The sequence below is a fragment of the Miniopterus schreibersii genome (assembly GCF_964146895.1).
Source record: "Miniopterus schreibersii genome assembly, chromosome: 3".
Taxonomy (NCBI): Eukaryota; Metazoa; Chordata; class Mammalia; order Chiroptera; family Miniopteridae; genus Miniopterus; species Miniopterus schreibersii.
Window position 1 is genome coordinate 7,468,663 of NC_138103.1, and position 17,664 is coordinate 7,486,326.

The 17,664-nt window shown below is 55.7% G+C and overlaps 3 protein-coding genes across 5 annotated transcripts; 2 read left to right on the forward strand and 1 right to left on the reverse strand.

The window, feature by feature from the left end:
• Window positions 1-4,810: 4,810 nt before the first annotated feature.
• On the forward strand, window positions 4,811-10,356 carry CORO1A (coronin 1A). Its single transcript, XM_081131601.1, has 11 exons — window positions 4,811-4,960; window positions 6,505-6,703; window positions 7,895-8,017; window positions 8,110-8,239; window positions 8,326-8,510; window positions 8,670-8,789; window positions 8,976-9,080; window positions 9,193-9,338; window positions 9,456-9,513; window positions 9,605-9,820; window positions 10,136-10,356. The coding sequence occupies exons 2-11, from the start codon at window positions 6,506-6,508 to the stop codon at window positions 10,238-10,240; spliced, it is 1,386 nt and encodes a 461-aa protein (XP_080987727.1). The 5' UTR covers window positions 4,811-4,960; window position 6,505; the 3' UTR covers window positions 10,241-10,356.
• A 2,007-nt stretch (window positions 10,357-12,363) lies between these two features.
• Window positions 12,364-13,196, reverse strand: BOLA2B (bolA family member 2B). Its single transcript, XM_081131606.1, has 3 exons — window positions 12,995-13,196; window positions 12,808-12,905; window positions 12,364-12,506 (listed from the first exon to the last, which is right to left on the reverse strand). The coding sequence occupies exons 1-3, from the start codon at window positions 13,055-13,057 to the stop codon at window positions 12,407-12,409; spliced, it is 261 nt and encodes an 86-aa protein (XP_080987732.1). The 5' UTR covers window positions 13,058-13,196; the 3' UTR covers window positions 12,364-12,406.
• Window positions 13,197-13,306: 110 nt separating this feature from the next.
• SLX1A (SLX1 homolog A, structure-specific endonuclease subunit) lies at window positions 13,307-16,811 on the forward strand. Of its 3 annotated transcripts, none has more exons than XM_081131603.1 (6): window positions 13,307-13,699; window positions 14,174-14,225; window positions 14,314-14,652; window positions 16,219-16,346; window positions 16,514-16,601; window positions 16,675-16,811. In XM_081131603.1, exons 1-6 carry the CDS (start codon window positions 13,512-13,514, stop codon window positions 16,702-16,704), a joined length of 825 nt encoding a protein of 274 aa, XP_080987729.1. In that variant the 5' UTR covers window positions 13,307-13,511; the 3' UTR covers window positions 16,705-16,811. The 3 variants fall into 3 exon arrangements, 2 of the variants coding, with proteins under 2 accessions (XP_080987729.1, XP_080987730.1); XR_013998403.1 differs by having other exon boundaries at window positions 13,320-13,699; window positions 16,451-16,601; window positions 16,675-16,764; XM_081131604.1 differs by lacking the exon at window positions 13,307-13,699 and adding an exon at window positions 13,855-14,012 and having other exon boundaries at window positions 16,675-16,806.
• Window positions 16,812-17,664: the final 853 nt, after the last annotated feature.

Below are 17,664 nucleotides of genomic sequence, written 5' to 3' on the forward strand. Positions count from 1 at the left end.
TGCTTCAGGAAACTCATCTGGACTATTTGAATGGACTCATGGGTTTCAGACTCAGGCAGACTTGTATTTGAAGCCCAGTTTGTGTGACCTTGGGTAGGTCATTTTTCTCCTCTGAGCCTCGATTTTGTCATATGTAAAAAGGGACAATAAAATACCTCACAGGGCTTTTAAGATTCTTTTTTGTTGTTGTTAATCTTCATCCGAGGATATTTTTCCATTGATTTTTAGAGAGTGGAGGGGGGGAGAGAGAGAGAGAGAAACATCAGTGTGAGAGGGACAGATCAATTGGTTGCTTCCCACACATGCCCCGACCAGGGCCGGAGATCCATCCTGCAACCCAGGTATGAGACCCTTCTGCGCTCTGGCTGATGCTCTAACCACTGAGCCACACCGGCCAGGGCACTTTTAAGATTCTTTAGTGATGGAATGTTAGTGCCATACCAAGGAGCTAGTGCTGCTTGGAGCAGTCAGGACTCTTGGTTGTAAGGGACAGTCTTAATCTTTAAAATGTTTTACAGTTGGTTTGTTTGAGTCAGGATCCAAAGTTCACATATTACAGTAGGTTGATATGTTTCTTAAGACTCTTAATGTTTCCCTCCTTTTCTTTTAATGGCATTTATCTGTTGAAGCCAAGTCATTTGTTCTATAAAATTTTCCGCACTCTAGATTTAGGTAATTGCTTCCTTATGATATTATTTAACCTGTTCGTCTTGTTTTTAAATCCTCACTAGAGGTTATTTTTCCCCATTGATTTTCAGAGAGAGTGGAAAGGAGGGGAGAGGGGGAGAGAGGGAGAGAGAGAGAAACATAGATTGAGAGAGACACATTGGTTGGTTGCTTCCCACACGAGCCCCAACCAGGGGCTGGGATTGAACGTGTAACCGAGGTATGTGCCCTTGACTGGAAATCGAACCCACGACCCTTCGGTTCGCAGGCTGACACTTTAACCACTGAGCCACACCAGCTAGGGCTAACCTGATCTTCTATTTCCCTTATTTACTATAAACTAGCAGTTAGATGTAGAGACTTGATTAGATTCAAGATGATGCTTATGATGGTGACTTCGGTAATAATACTACAAAGGTGCTGTTGCGTATTTATTGCATCATTTTATTGGAGGCACATAATGTCTGGTTGTCCTACTCTTAGTGATGTTAAGGTCGACTACTGGGTTCTTTTTTTAGGGATCATGGAAATTTGCATATAATTTGGGTATTAGATGATGTTAAGAAATCATCACTAAATTTTTAGGTGTATTTATTTATTACATAATGGTCTTGTGCTTAGGTAAAATAAAAATTCTTATCTGACATGCAGTAATATGGATGAATCTTTTTTTTAAATCCTGACCCACAGATGTTTTTTCCATTGCTTTTTCAGAGAGAGTGGAGGGGGAGAGAAAGAGGGAGGGAGAAACATTGCAGTGAGAGAGACACATCGATCGATTGCCTCTCACTCATGCTCCGACTGGGGTGGAGCCTGCAACTGAGGTACATGTCCTCGGCCGGAATCAAACCCGGACCCTTCAGTCTGCGGGCCAATGCTCCAACTGCTGAGCCAAACCAGCCAGTGCAATATGGATGAATCTTAAAACATTATGCTAGTGAAACAAGCCAGACCCATTGTGTATTATTTCATCTGCATGGAACATTCTAGAACAGAAAAAGCTAATTTATACTGACAGAAGCATATCAGTGGTTGCCTGGGCTGAGTGGAAATTTACTGTGGGAGGGCATGAGGAAACTTTTAGGGTTGATAGAAATATTTCACATGTTGATTATGGTGGTAATTACATTTGTCAAAATGAATTTAACCATGCACTTAAAATGAGTGTGTTTTATACTGTATGGAAAGAAAGATGTATTTTATTGTATATAAATAAAGTTGATTTTAAACAGAAATAAAGTAAGTTTATAACTAGAATAAAGAGAACCCATTCAAAACAGCCACAAAACTATAATATACCTATAATATAACTATGGGGGGAAATAATCTAATGTTATACAACACCTTTACAGAGAAAATTATAAAATTATATTAAAGAACATAAAAGAACATATAAATACAGAGAGAAATACACCATATTCATGGATAAAAGTCTCAATATTCTTCCCAAATTAATCTATACAGTTAATGCAATTTCATTAAAAACTCTTGTTTTTTAAAAGTCTTTGTGTCTTAGAGGTAAATACTAAAGTATTTAAGTTGAAATGCCACCATGTTTGGGATTTAGGAGATTTCAAGCCCTGGCCGGTGAGGCTAAGTGGCTAGAGCGTTGGCCTGCGCATGGAAGGGCTGCTGGTTCAATCTTTCCTCTGACGTGAGGGAGGCAATTAATCGATGCGTCTCTCTCGCATCGATGTCCCTGCCCTCTCCTTCCCTCCTTTCCCCTCTCTCTAAAAATCAATGGAAAAAATATCCTTGGGTGAGAATTAGCAAACAAAAAAAAGAGAAATTCCAAGAAAATAATGTGGAAGAAGAGATGAATCGGTATTGGTTGTGTGTGGGTAACTGTCGAAGCCCGGTGGCCGGCACATCCTCTCGAAAGGGAGCAGTGCATGCACCTGTAAGCTGAGGACAGGACCTTAGGCTGGGGTGACAGGAGATGGAGAAGCTGCAGTTTCCCAGGCCTGTCCAACTCCACCACGCTCTACAGCCTCTTTAGGGTGGGATAGACCAGAGAAGGTCTTGCGGGCCTTGCTGAGGACTTTGGCCTCTATCCCATGTTCAGCATTTCAGTCCCTCTTTACCGAATGACTCTGGCATGTTCGAAGGGCCCCTGGTCCTGTCTCCCTCCTTGGCGGGTGAACCAGTTAGAACTCATTCAGTTGCAAGCGCCAGAAACCCAACTCAAATTTATCATCTAATGTGGAAAAAGGAAGTGATGCCTCATGTAACAGGTAAGTCAAGGAGTTCAGGCACAGCCTGATCCAGATACTCACATGATGTCATGACTATGTCTGTCCTCACGGCTCACCTCTGCAGCTCTCTGTGTGAGGTCATTCTGACTAGCTTTTCCTACATGGTGACAAGATGGTCACTACAAGGGCTGGGCTTACGGCGATCGGCTGGAAGGAGGGGTGTCTCTTTCCCAGCGGCTCCAATAAGTCTGCTTCTCATTACGTAGACTTGAGTCAAATGCCCATCCCTGAACCAATAAAAAAAGGTTGCTTTGACGGGGGAAGCTTGGGCCATGTGCCTACCCTGAGCCTCCTCTTGAACCTCAGGGCCTGCAGGTGGGGAAAGTTTGGTTCCCCAAAGGAAAAGGTGGTAAGATGCTGGGCCATTAGTACACCCAGCAACGCCCTCCAATACCCCTCACCGGAGGCGTCAGCCTCTTAAACACACCGAGAGCCTCGTGGCTGAGCCTTCCCTACCCACCACTGAGCGAACCCCCGCCTGTGTTCACTGCCGCTGCTGGCCTGCCTCTGCCCCCTGCAGCAGCCCCATACCTGTCTGTCCCCATCCCACTCAGCAGACCAACTGGAAGGTGAAAGCAGCGTCTGTGCTCCCCCAACCTTTCCCTCTCCAGGCCTGCCACGTTCATTGCCTTTGGGGACATGGTTTTCAGGCCCCTCACTGACATGCTTGTCCTCTCCTTGGAAACTAGGTGCTCCAGGGCTGAAGGTGGTGCGTGCCTGGGTCCTTTCTGTGGGATGGAGGTGGTTATCTGCCACTAGGGTATTGTGAGTGTAGCATATTTATAGCGTTTAGAACAACACCTAGGAGGCACTCAGTAAGTGCCAGCTGTTATTCTTATCACTGCAGCGGGGGACTGTACATCGCAGTCGCTGCCCACCCTCTTCAGTCCAGTCCAGGAATGGCTCTCAGGTACAATACAACCCACTGGTTTTAGCAACAGAATAATCTCTAGAACAGTTACGCATACCTTATCTCATTTGAGCCTCAGCTTTGTGAGGGGGGCAGGACAAATCGTATTTATCTCCCATTTGCAGATGAAGAAACGGAGGTTCAGAGAGGTTAGGCCTCTTGCCCAAGGTCACTCAGCAGGGGTGCCAGCAGGAGTCAAACTCACAAAGCACCCTGGTTCTACAGCAGGCCTTTCTTGCCCTCTGGATGTGGTCTCTGAATCCAACCATGGGCACAAACTTCTTCGTTTTGAGACTGAAGTCTGGGCTTCTGTCCCTGCCTACCTAGCTCCCTTGGAGCTATTTGCTGCTCTCCTTGGGGTAGACTGAGAGTCCCCTGGGGCAGGAACCTGCTCCTTCACCTCTGTGGCCTGGCACAGAGAGGTGACCCATATGCCAAATGATTTCACTTGTCCCCCATGAGGCAGGCAGATCAGATGTGCTCCTAGATGAAGATGTGAGAGCTGAGAGGGTCGGCGGCCCTTCCCAGGCCACCCGTTTGTAGATGTAGGCGCCTGGGCAAGACCCGGGCCTCCTGCTCGCAGGTTGGCAAGGCTGTCCCTCCTGCTCCCCCCGGCCTGGTCCCCTGCCCCGCTCCCCGCCTCTGCGGGACACACGGCACGGCCCTAGCGGGGGTGGGCGTGGGGGCCGCTACGAGGGCCTGAAGGGGCAACGCCGGGGAGCGGGGCGCGGAGGCGGGGAGTAGGCTGAGGGCGGGAGGAGCGGAGTATTTTTGCATTCTGACATTAAAAGTGCCGGTGACATCCTCAGCGGCCGGCCCGCGGCATCTGTTTTGGTTCGGGATTGGCAGCCCCGGGAGCGGAGCCCGCGGACGGGGGGCGGGGAGGCGGCGGGGAGGCGGCGGGGGGCGGGCGGGCGGCGGCTGCGGGGGGCGGGCGGGGCGCCGCGGCCGGGGCGGGGCTCCGCGGCCCGAGAGCTCCGCCCAGAGGGGCGCTGCCAGCGCTCGGAGGCGGGCGGCCGGCTCCTCATTCATTGTCTTGACAAGAGCATCCTCGGCGGCCGTCCCCGGCTCCTCCAGCGCCTTCCTTCTCCTTCTCCCCCTCCTCCGTCTGGGGAGGTCTCAGCAGCAGGTAAGCCTGCGCCCCCCGACGGGGCCCGGGCTCCGCCGCCGGGGCCACCTGTGGGCAGGCTGAGCGCGGCGGCGCCGGCTGCGGGGGCGCACGGGCTGCGGGCGCGCGGCTGCTGAGAGCGGGACGGAGCCCGCGGCCGTGGGTGTGCGTGGGAGGCTGCCTGCGTGGGAGGCTGCCTGCGTGTCCCCGGGCTCCGGGGAGAGGCGAGGGCGGGGGGCCACGGCAGCCGAGATGCAGGTGGGGGTCAGGACACGTGTGGGGCGCTGGCTGTCCCCAGAATGGGAGTCGTCGGGGTGGGGTGGGGGCAGGGTGGGGTGAGCAGAGCAGCTGCCCTGAGCTTGGAGACAGGAAGGGGCTGAGAGCAAAACAAGAAAAGACCAAGTTCCCCTTTCCGTGGTTTCCGGGCCTGGTACCTGCGGTGGGGGAGGCGGCAGGGTGGAGCTATGGCCTTCTGTCCCCCTACCTCCGGTTTGGGGCTCCCGGCTCCCCAAACCTAGGCTTCGCGCCTGGGGCTGATCCCCTGCCCCCAGACTGCTTGTCTTCACACATTGGCACCTGCTCCTCACTGTGAGCGTTCCGGAGACGGAGACCGCAGGGTGGGCACCGGGCTGGAGCCCCAGCGAGGAGGGCCAGGCCCTGAGGTGGGGCCAGCGGGTGAAGCTGGGAGTAGAGCAGAGGCCCTGGCAGCAGGTGCACAGGCCCCTGTGCTCCTCAGGCCCCCTGATCCTGGTACCTGGGGAGCCCGAGGCGGTCCCCTCCGCTTCATTTGCTCTCTGCCCAGCCAATGGGGGAGAACCGTCCTAGCTGGACCTCAGAGAAGTCAGCTGCCTCTCCCTCCTGTGTAGAGTTCCAGTGGGGGGCAGATGGCACTCCGGGCACCTGCTTAAGTGGAGGCGGAGAGGCAGAGGAGTGGGGAGGAGGAGAAGCCCGGACTCGGGCCATCTGCCCATTAGTGGTGCCCGGAGACCTGCTGGGGAAGCCATCCTGACACCAAAGAACGTGGCTCCCGGGCAGGCCCACTTGCTAGTTCCCTCTGTGTGTCCAGCCCTGTGCCAGGAGGCGAGGGGGCCAGCCCTGCCCCTGCCTTTAGGAAGCTCCCCATGTGGGTGTGAGGGATGTGAGGTCTGGACACTGAGGCTGAGAGAAACCCCCTCCACACTGTCAGCGCCGAAGCCCCCCAGTGTGAACCAGCAGAGAGAAAGGCTCTGTCCATCAGCCAGCCCGTTGACAAATCACACCAGGCTCTGCTGCAGAGGCCCAGGGTACAGAAGCAAGGCCTGAGGGGGTGTGGAGAAGGTGGGCCTTGCGGGTTAGCTGGGAGCGAGGAGGGGTGTGGAAGGTGAGAGGAGTGGGAGGGTAGCAGGGTGTCAGTTACAGAGGAGAGAGGGGCAGGGAGTCCTGGATGCTGCAGCTGGGGAGTTAGCTGAGACCTTAAACATCAGGCTGAGGGGTGTCCTGGGGGGGACAGGAAGTACTGTAAGGTCTGAGTTGGCCGAAGGGAGAAAAGCTCTCAACCTGTGTGTCCCCCCCACCCCCAACCCCAGGATGAGCCGGCAGGTGGTCCGCTCGAGCAAGTTCCGGCACGTGTTTGGACAACCGGCCAAGGCCGACCAGTGCTATGAGGATGTACGCGTCTCACAGACTACCTGGGACAGTGGCTTCTGCGCTGTCAACCCGAAGTTTGTGGCCCTGATCTGCGAGGCCAGTGGGGGAGGGGCCTTCCTGGTGCTGCCCCTGGGCAAGGTGAGCCTCTGGAGCCCTGGGAGCACCAGTCCTCCACCCAAGCTGGCCTCTTCTGGCCATCCAATGATCCCCTGGGGGTCCTGATTAGGTGACTGTCACCAAGCTTTCCAGGGCCACAGTATTGTCATTTATAAAAGTGAGCTGGGCTAAATGAGCCTTAAGCTTTCTCCAGCTCTTAAATGGAAACTGAATCTCAGATGGGAGATGGCATGAGAAGGATCACACAGTGAGTCCTGAGACCCAGGGTCTCCCAAGTCAGCCTGGGGCCTTCTCCCCTCAGGAGCACAGAGAGTGATGGGCTGGTGTCTGGGCAGGCCCAGCAGTGCTCTCAGAATTGGGGGGGGGGGTGTCTCCGGGTCTGGGCCTGTCAGAGCCCTTGGGAACCCAGCAAGTTCTGGCCCCCAACTCCCAGGCAGGGATGATGTAAGAGGGCCCTCTCCTCTGCCCCAGCCCTGCCCTCCTTCTGATCCTGTTCCCACCTCCCCCTGCTGTGTGCTGACCCCATACTTCCAGCACACTCCTGTGCTCTTGCGGGGTGAGACAGGAAGGGGAGATGGGCCCTAAGTTGTTACCTTAAAAGGGCCGATGGAAGCAAAGAGAAGAGGAAGTGGTTGTCAGGGTGGGAGCTGGGCCTGCTCTTCACGCAGGAAGCCCTTCTGCAGCAGCTCTCCCCGGAAGTGGCCATTTCCAGTCCTCTGCTCCTGCCTGCAGGCAGTTATGGCAGATTTCCCAGGACCTCTCCTTTTGGAAGGACCCATGTCCACAGCCCCACCATTCACACACTTGCCTGGGGATGCTAAACCCAATACAGTTGACTCCCCCTTCCCCACCACCTGTCCAGGGCCATGGAAGCCTCACTCAGGGAAGCTGGGGTGGGGGCGGGGCCCTCAGGGCACAAATGAGAAACTGAGATAGGGATGGCAGGAACTTAGCCAGGATGTGACAGTAAGTCAGGACCAGGACCTGATGTGGCCCTGGTGCCCAGCCCCCTCCCTCCCCCAATCTGTGCTGCTTATCTCCAGCCCTTCTGAGTTGCCCTTATGACTCTGGCTTGGGGCAGAGGACCAAACCCTCCCACCCTAGGCCCTGTTCTGCCTCCCAGGATCCTGGGCCTTCCTCTCTGCCTCTGAAGGGGTGGGGAGGTTGGGCTGGGGAAAGCACCTTCCTCAGAGGCCCTGTTGTGCCCTCTAGACTGGACGTGTGGACAAGAATGCGCCCACGGTCTGTGGCCACACAGCCCCCGTACTGGACATTGCCTGGTGCCCGCACAATGACAACGTCATTGCCAGTGGCTCCGAGGATTGCACAGTCATGGTGAGTGGTGGTGGGGACACAGGCAAGGAGGGTGCTCCAGACTAGGATCTGACATTTGGATCTCCCAAGACTCACTTGCCCCTTCTCTGCAGGTATGGGAGATCCCTGACGGGGGCCTGGTGCTGCCCCTGCGGGAGCCTGTCGTCACCCTGGAGGGCCACACCAAGCGTGTGGGCATCGTGGCCTGGCACCCCACAGCCCAGAATGTGCTGCTTAGTGCAGGTGCCTGGGGGGAGGAGAGGGATGGGCTGGCCACCTGACAGCAAGTGGGTAGGCTTATGGCTTCTGACACTGGGGGCATTTCCCAGGCTGTGACAACGTGATCCTGGTGTGGGACGTGGGCACTGGGGCGGCCGTGCTGACGCTGGGCGCGGATGTGCACCCGGACACAATCTACAGCGTGGACTGGAGCCGAGACGGTGCCCTCATCTGCACCTCCTGCCGTGACAAGCGCGTGCGCATCATCGAGCCTCGCAAAGGCACTATTGTAGCTGTGAGTTGCTCTGAACCATGACCCTTGACCCAGGGACCTTTACCCCTCCTACCTACCACCAGCCCGTTGCTAGATGCAGTCCTCTCTTGCCCCTGGCTGGGGTCTGACCCTTAGGGTGTGTGTATGGGTGCCTGATGGACCACTTCCCTGTCCTTCCAGGAGAAGGACCGCCCTCATGAGGGGACCAGGCCTGTGCGAGCTGTGTTTGTATCTGATGGAAAGATCCTGACCACGGGCTTCAGCCGCATGAGTGAGCGGCAGGTGGCACTGTGGGACACGGTAAGTGCAGAGAATCAGAAGAGGAGGCTCAGTCCCTGCCCTGCCACCGGCCTGGGCCTTATGCCCATGGCTCTGTTTAGCCACCATGAGGTGGGGGTTTCCACTGGTTGGTCTGTAAGGGTCCCCACCCCCATCCTGGGGCCTGACATGGTGCAGCTCATTGTTACTTCCCACCTGTCTCTACAGAAGCAGCTGGAAGAGCCGCTGTCCCTGCAGGAGCTGGACACGAGCAGCGGCGTCCTGCTGCCCTTCTTTGACCCTGACACCAACATTGTCTACCTCTGTGGCAAGGTGGCCCAGTTGAGCAGGGTGTCAGGGGAGGGGGTGGGCAGAGGGGCTTGGAAAGGACCATGGCTGCAGGTATCTGTTGGTGTTGATCTTCCCTTGCACCCACCACCTGCAGGGTGACAGCTCTATCCGGTACTTCGAGATCACTTCCGAGGCCCCATTCCTGCACTATCTCTCCATGTTCAGTTCCAAGGAGTCCCAGCGTGGCATGGGCTACATGCCCAAGCGTGGCCTGGAGGTGAACAAGTGTGAGATTGCCAGGTGACTGATCCCTGACCCTGACCTAAGCATGCTCCTTGGGCAGTGCTGACCTCATGCTGACCTTCAGTTCCAGCCCAACTATGCTGTGGGCATTGCTCAACCATCCTGTTTCCACAGATTCTACAAGCTGCACGAGCGGAGGTGTGAGCCCATTGCCATGACAGTGCCTAGGAAGGTGATGCTTCCATGTCCCTCCCTGGGCTCTGGGCTGTAGGGTGGTGGTGTGGCCTAAGCATGCTCCTAACTAGCCTTGGCCTTGCCCACAGTCGGACCTGTTCCAGGAGGACCTGTATCCGCCCACTGCAGGGCCTGACGCTGCCCTCACAGCCGAGGAGTGGCTGGGGGGTCGGGATGCTGGGCCCCTCCTCATTTCCCTCAAGGATGGCTACGTGCCCTCAAAGAGCCGGGAGCTGAGGGTCAACCGGGGCCTGGACACTGGGCGCAAGAGGACAGTACCAGAGGCCAGTGGCACTCCAAGCTCGGTGAGAGGCAGATAGGAGGCTGGAATCAGGATGGGAAGACAGGGTAGGGCAGGGGCTGCTATTGATGTGGTCATGGACCCAGTGGGGGGAGGCTGGCTTTTGAGGCAGCCCAAACTCACAGGGGGCTGGAAGTGAGTAATCCTGAGGCCCCAGAAAACAGGTTTCAGGCTTATAGGCCTGCAGCTCTCTGGGCAGCAGAGTGGCTGAGAAACAGAAAGGCCCAAATCCTGGGGCTCTTGGGAGGAGACTTAGTGGATGCCAGGGTAAGGGAAGCCCAGGATGGAGCTGGGCCTAAAGCAGTTCTGGATCCTCCAGGATGTCGTGTCCCGGCTGGAGGAGGAGATGAGGAAGCTCCAGGCCACGGTGCAGGAGCTCCAGAAGCGCTTGGATAGGCTGGAGGAGACAGTCCAGGCCAAGTAGAGACTCTGGGGCCTTCAGCTGGGCCACATCGCCTCCCTCCCGTTCCATGCACATTCCCACTCCTCAGGCCGCAGTGGCAGAGAAAATAATAAAATGGCTTTATTTTCTGATACCTCTCAGACTCTGATGACTGGGCGCCTGAGTGCTGAGTCTGCTGAACTGACACATCCCTGAGCTCCCCCCTCAGAAGCCTTGATGGGATTGCCACATGGCAGGGGCTCAGGGATGCCTCCACATGCCCTAGGCAACAGGAACAGGTCGAGTGGGTGGGGGCCACTCCATTCTGGAATGGTTTGGGGGCCTGCTGTTTTCCAGCTGGCAGGTGTGAGCTACTGAAGGCCTGGGGCCACAAGGACTCCCACGTTTACCCCAAATCTGCCTTTTCTAGTCAACCTCATCAGGTTACGTGCAACTGTACCGACACTGTTGCTTGTGGGAAAATGAAACAACTTTTACGTGACATGTTTCAAACTGTAGGTCCCACAGATCCTTCTGTAAGGAGAAAGCTTAGAACCAAAGCAACAGCTCAATCCTAGTTTACAGGCGAGGAAACTGAGGGGCTCGCTGAAGGGCGGGTGCTGAGCCATGACTTGTCTTCCCTTCTAGTTTTGAGCCTTCCCTGTGCAGCGCTGCTGCCTCTTGAGCCCTTACTCTGGGTTCTGCCTGGGCCTGGCCCCTGTGCAACAGGGACCAGAATAGACCTGTCAGGTCCTATCGAGTGGGGGCATGGAAGTGAGCTTGATACCCAACTTAGCAGGTGACCGACCCCCTGAGCTGGGACACAGGGCTATTAGGAATGGGTGTCCTGGCCACAGCAGGGTTTGGTTCATAACACACAGGGACAGCAAGGATTCAATGCCAAATTTGCGGCTCCCTCTACCTCTTCAGCATGCCAGAGAAAACCACCTGGGTAGAGAGCAGTGAGGCAGCCTAAGATTTACCCTGTCTAACCATTTTGGTCTCACCCTCTATGCAAGCCACATTACCCTGGGCAAGTCACTTCTTTCGAGGCCTCAGCTGCCCATCTATAACATGAGGAAGGTTACCACAACTCTGAAAACAGTGGGTGGATCCAATCAGGGGTGTGATAGAATCAGAAAATCTGGAGCCTGGGCCTATTAGAGGTGAGGTTCCTTCTCTGAGCCTCTTTTGTACAATAGGGATGGGCTCTTCTGAATAGACTGTCACTAGCTCTCCTCCTGGCCCAGAATTGAAAAAAAAAAAGCTCAGGAAAGGATCCCTGTACCCAGAAGGGCTCACCTGTCATTACCATGACATCCAGTTTTCCCAACCCATTCTCCCTCTGATAGGAACAAGAGAGGGAGATGGGGGTGGAGATAATTTAGGGGTCAAGAAACTGGTCCTGAAAACACTGGGGAACAGGGTGGGTGGGATGGCTGAAACCTGTAATTCATACTCCCAATGAGCCGTGGCCCCAACTGGGTCTCAGGGACTTCATGTGCAAGGCCTTGCCAATCCTGGCACTTGTGTTTAAGCTGACACTAGAGGCACTGCCTGTCCCAATTTTGTGGCTCTGGCTGGCCTTATTTTCCTGTTCTACCCCTATTCCTATCCTCTGCCCACACCTCCATTCCCTGGGCTTGGTGTGGCCACAGATGCCGTTGGGAACTGTGGCCACACCAAGCCCAGGGAATTCTCCAGTGAGCCAAAAACCACATCAGCATCCCAGCTGTTGGAGAGCCCCCGCTGGGGTACCCTGTCTCTGAGGGAACCTGCAGGGGAACTGTGGAATTCCATTATGCTTCTGACATTGGGGTGACATTGGCAAGAGGGAAAGGTTAAGTTGGCCAGCACCCTGAAACCCTGAGCACTTTCTCATCTGTTCATCTTGAAGGCTGGAACACCTACTCAATAAAGGGGTGGGTTGGTTGGGTAAGGCAGTACTCCTAAGAGTCTTCCAAGAATTAGAGAAAAGCCCTGTGAGGCCTGCCATGAAAGGGATTTTAAGGACCGAACTTCCACTTTATAAGTTGGGACACAGAGGCCTATGTGTGGAGAGGGACTTGCCCAAGGTAAAACAATGGAGAGTGGCTGGGCAGGGAGAAGCCAGGCCCTGGACAGCCTCAGTGCCCCTCCCACAGACAACACATCAACACAGAAGCTGGCCCTGATTAATAATTTAATGGCTGTGCAGGTCCTGGTCCTTTATTTCTGCCGCTCACGGGCCCACTGCTCTGGGGTCAGCGTTTTCTGTTCAAAGGCATGGATATGCGGGAGCTCTTCTGCTAGGCACGAGTTCACCAGCCTGAGGGAGAGATGGGGTTAGGTAATGGCAGGGGCCTGAGTCCCAGTCCCAGAAGCTAGGTTGACCCAGGAGGCTGGAGATGTCCCCAGGTTGTAGTCCCCAGGACCTGGGAAAAAGAGGCAGAGGGCCTAAGCCTCAATGCTCAATCCAGGGGTCGAGAAGGCTGAGTCTTCGGGGTTGTAGCCCACAGTGCTAGGCCGCATTGGCGGGGGTGAGGGAGTTGGGTTGCAGGGGGGTGGAAGGGGCGGGGTTGTGGTTCCAGAGCTGGGACCCCGCTGAGCGAGGCGTTCTCCGGCCTCACCGGTGTCTCTGAAGCAGCGGCTTCCCCTCGAACTTGGCCGACACCACCAGGACTCGGAAGCTGGACGCGCAACGGTTGGGAGTCGTGTCCTCCACTTCCTATGGGGCAGAATCGTGTGGGTGGTGCCAAACCATCCACCCAGAAGCCCTTTTCCCCTCGCCGGGTGAATCCAGGGCGCTCAACTCACCACGTGCTCTGCCTCCAGGTTCCTCTGCAGCTTTTCCCGGAGGTACTCGGCGCTGAGTTCCATTGCAGCAGCACGGGGGGCCAGCAGCCCAGCTGGGGATAACCCCAGATCCCGCGCGGGGCACACTACTTCCACCCTTACTGGCGCAACTTCCGCTGAGGCCTCCACTTCCGCCCTTACTAAAGCGTCCGTAAACCCAGCACTTCCGCCCTCACGCAAGCCCAGCTTGCCAACCGTCCTCACCGCCAGCCAGCCAATCAGAGTCTGCACGCGGGCGGGCCCGGCCCCCAGCCGCCGCTAATTGGTGTCCGCCGCCTGCGCAGCAGCCTGGGCTCCGCGGGCGGGTTTGGACACCTTAGCTCCTGTGAGGAAAGGGTGCACGAACCCGCACGCACTGCCGCATCCTCTAGGGTGCGGAATCGCCCCCAAACTCTTTTTCGTAGACAAGTATATTGCGGCCCTGGCAGCCCGACCCGTCCCGAGGTCAGAGGCCACAGCCATCAACCCACAAGTCCCGATGGGTCTCTCGGGAGGCGCGACGAGGCCCGGGCGCTTTTTTGGCGTCTACCTGCTCTATTGCCTGAACCCGCGGCACCGGGGCCGCGTCTACGTGGGGTTCACCGTCAACCCCGCTCGTCGGGTCCAGCAGCACAACGGGGGCCGCAAAAAAGGCGGGGCCTGGCGGACCAGCGGGCGCGGGCCCTGGTGAGAGGGGGCGGGACGCTCAAAAGGAAGGCTGCGCGGAGCCGGCGGGGCCCGCGGGGGAGGTCGGCGACAATGGGCGGGGGCGGGCCTGCGGGGGCTGGTGACGGGGGTGGGCCCGGCTCGGTGGAGGAGCCTGTGGGGAGGAGACTCGGTGTGGGATTCGGGGCGGGGCTCGGTAGGAAGGGGGCTGATGATTTAGGCTGGGTCCGGCGACGGGGTGTTGGTGAACAAGGCTGGGATGGAAGATGGAGAGCCTGGGAGAGAGGCACCGAGGAAGGCAGTTAAGTCCCTGTGACTGCAGGTGGAGCCCGAGGTGGGCAGGTGCGAGGGATGGACCACTAAGAAGGGGCAGGGCCTCCGGGACAAGACTGGGCGCCGGCTGTGAGGACTACAACTCAATGAACGTGGCGAGGGGACTCGGCTTGTCATGGGGCGGGGCGGCGGGTCACAGGACGCGCCTTGGTTCTTTCGCAGGGAGATGGTGCTCATAGTGCACGGCTTCCCTTCCGCCGTGGCCGCCCTTCGGGTAAGGAAGGAGACGGGGGTGGCGGGAAGATGGGCTGGGGCTTGGGGCCCTCGCTGGGCGGCCCTGAAGCCCTCCCTCCTGCCCGCAGTTCGAGTGGGCCTGGCAGCACCCGCAGGCCTCGCGCCGCCTGGCCCACGTGGCTCCACGCCTGCGAAACGAGGCCGCCTTCGCTTTCCACCTGCGCGTCCTGGCGCACATGCTGCGCGCGCCGCCCTGGGCGCGCCTCCCGCTCACCCTGCGCTGGCTGCGCGCCGACTTCCGCCAGGAGCTCTGCCCGCCGCCGCCGCCGCACGTGCCGCTGGCCTTCGGGCCGCTGCCGCCCCGGGTGCTGGCCTCCAAGGGTCCCGCGAATCCCTTTGCTGACCCCGAGCCCCAGCCGGACGAGGACGCTGAGGCCCCCTGCACCCTGTGCGGGCGCGCGCTCCAGGTTAGAGGCTGCACCTGGTCTCCAGGTTGAGGCAGGTCTAGAGTTCAGACGACTTAGGATCAAGCTGTTTATTGAAGGATCGCGCAGCTCACTGACATCCTTTGGCCACTCTGCTTCTATCTCTAAAATGGGGACGATAATACTTGTGGCCATTCCTCGACATCGACATCAGTACATTCCTGCTGGGGACCTTCGCCCTTCTTTCACGGGCAAGTTCTTCCTTAGACCCTCCAGTTTTGATAAAATGCCACTTCTCCATGAGGTCTTTCTTGGCTCTCTATCTAAAATTGCAACTTTATTGGTACTGCTTTTCTTAAAAAAAAAAAAAAAATATTTTTATAGATTTCAGAGAGAGAAAAAGGGAGAGGGAGAAACATTATTAGGTTGCCTCCTGCATGCCCCCTAGTGGGGATGCACCCGGCAACCCAGGCATGTGCCCTGACCTGGAATGGAACCAGTGACGCTGTGTATATGGGACAACACTCAACCGACTGACCCATACCAGCCAGGGCTCCTTTTTTAAAAGGCTTAACACTGTCTGACATATCATGTACAGTTGACCCTTAAACAACATGAGGGCTAGGGGCGCTGAACCCGTGCAGTCAAAAAGCCACGCGTAACTTTTTACTCCCCCCCCCCAACAGCCCTCCGTGGGTACCCATAGGGGACTGGTTCCAGTACCCCTTACCCCCTCGGATTTTCAAGTCCCTTATATAAAATGGCATAGAACAGTGCATACAGTCGGCCCTCTGCATCTGTGGGTTCCCAGTCCTGGATCAAAAATACTGTTTTTAATCTGTGGTTGGTTGAATCTGCAGATGCAAAACCCAGGGATATGGAGGGCCCACTGTGTATTTATTGGGGGGAAAAATCCATGTATAAATGGTCCCCTGCAGTTCAAACCCATGTTCTTCAGGGGTCAACTGTACTTTATTTTATTATCAGTCTCTTCCACCCCTCCCATACTAAACTCCACAAGGGTAGGTAGAATGGTCTGGTACAGAGCAGGTGGCAAATAAATATTTAGTATATTAACAGGTGATAGGTTTGACTTCCACTCATAGTAAATGTAAGTTAATTGGGTACTGTTACACACTGCTAATCTAGGGGAATACATTCTGAGAAATGCATCCTTAGGTGATTTTGTGGTATGAACATTACAGAGTCCACTTACATCCAGATGGTACCACCTCCTACTCACCTAGGCTCTATGATATACTTCTGTCATATATGTGTTCCTCGTTAACTGAAATGTTATGTGGCATGTGACTGTACTTGCCATTCAGAGATTTAGTTCCTTACTTAGCCTGTGAGGAACTCTAGGTCTAGCTGCAGTGGCCATTCTGTTGTAGAATCACTTCTAATACTCAGAGAAAATTGGCCAGCTTAGTCCTCATGGGCAAGTATTTTAACCCCTCCATGCCTGTTTCTTCATCTATAATATACATTGCCTCATAGGGTTGTTTTAGGCAAAGTCCTTGGAATGGTGTCTGGTCCATAGAAATTCTTTGAGTGTTAGCTACATCACTACCTCCCATTTTCTCTTACCTGCCTGTGCTCTGACAGGATGAAGAAGGCCCCCTGTGCTGTCCCCACCCTGGCTGCTCCCTAAGGGCCCACATGATCTGCCTGGCAGATGAATTCCTGCGGGAGGAACCAGGGCAGCTTCTGCCCCTAGAGGGCCAATGCCCTGGGTGAGTCCAACTCCCCTACCCCAGCCTGGTTTACCTCTGGGAAGACGGTGCCCAGTTGTCCAAGTCTAGGCCCAGGGCATCTGAGTCCTCATCTTGGCACCCAGGGCCTAGCTTGGAGGAGGTTTGTGATCCTGACTCTATCTCCTACCAACTGCACCCCTTGGTAGCTGCAAGAACTCACTGCTGTGGGGAGACCTGATCTGGCTGTGCCGGATGGCCACTGAGGAGGAGGAGGAGGACTTGGAATTAGAAGAAGTAAGAGGTGGTTTTGGACCCTACCCCATCCCATCCCCTAGGCTGCCTTTGACCACCTTTCTTGTCTCCACAGGAACACTGGACAGACATGCTGGAGATCTGATCCTCAGCATCCCCAACGCTCTACCCATTCCTTTTCTGGGCCACTTCCCTTGGAGCCTGGGCAGTTTTTACTTGAGTACAATAAAAAGTATGAGTTAAGGGTACATTCTGGAATTTGCCAGTATGTGTGTGTGTGTAGCTAGGAGGCAGAGGCCCTGCCAGCCACTGGGCCTGAGGAGAACAGAGGATGGGGGGGGGGGGCACTGACCCCAGCATGAACCGGCCTCTCTGCTTGAGGCCTCTCTGCATCAGCTTTCCCCAGCCTGCCTCTGACGTCACAGTTCTTGAGGGCTTAGGAGACTCATACCCTTGCAGCTCACCTACCTCCAGGGCCCCGCTTGACTTTGGACTTTAATCCAAATAGTAAGGACAAAGGTCAAGCTCCGTTCAAATCCAGGGGGGAAAAAGCACCTTCTGGGGGATTGTTCTTCCACCATCTGAGTGAGGCCCCGTGGGACCCGTGGGATGGGGCTCACACCCAGAGTTATGCAACTCCAGTGCTCTTGCTCTTTCCCATCCTGTGCTGCCTCAAAGAGAGCCCATGGAGCAGTGCCCTGCCCCAAACGCCATCACCCCATCCACATGAACCCTTGGTATCTTTAGACTGGCTTAGAGCCACTCCTCTGTCCTCTGAGACTGGGTTTATTAGAAAAAGCTACTGGCCTGCCTGCAGAACTGGAGTTTTGAGTGCAAGTCAGGACCAGGATTATAGCTAAAAAAAAAAAAGAAAACTATTAGGCCCTTTTGTCTAGATTCAGGCTTTTATTTTCTACACACTGAACCCACATCTTGGGTTTTTAGGCCAGTCTAATCCTGGCTTCAGCTGGGGTGCTAAGGAGGGTAGCAGAGGGGCCTGCCTACCCCAAACTCCACCCTTTCCTTCCTGGAGGACAGCCAAGTCCCAGTGCTGGCTCCAGATCCCTCCCACTTTGGATTTATAAAACGTTCACTTCTGAGCAAG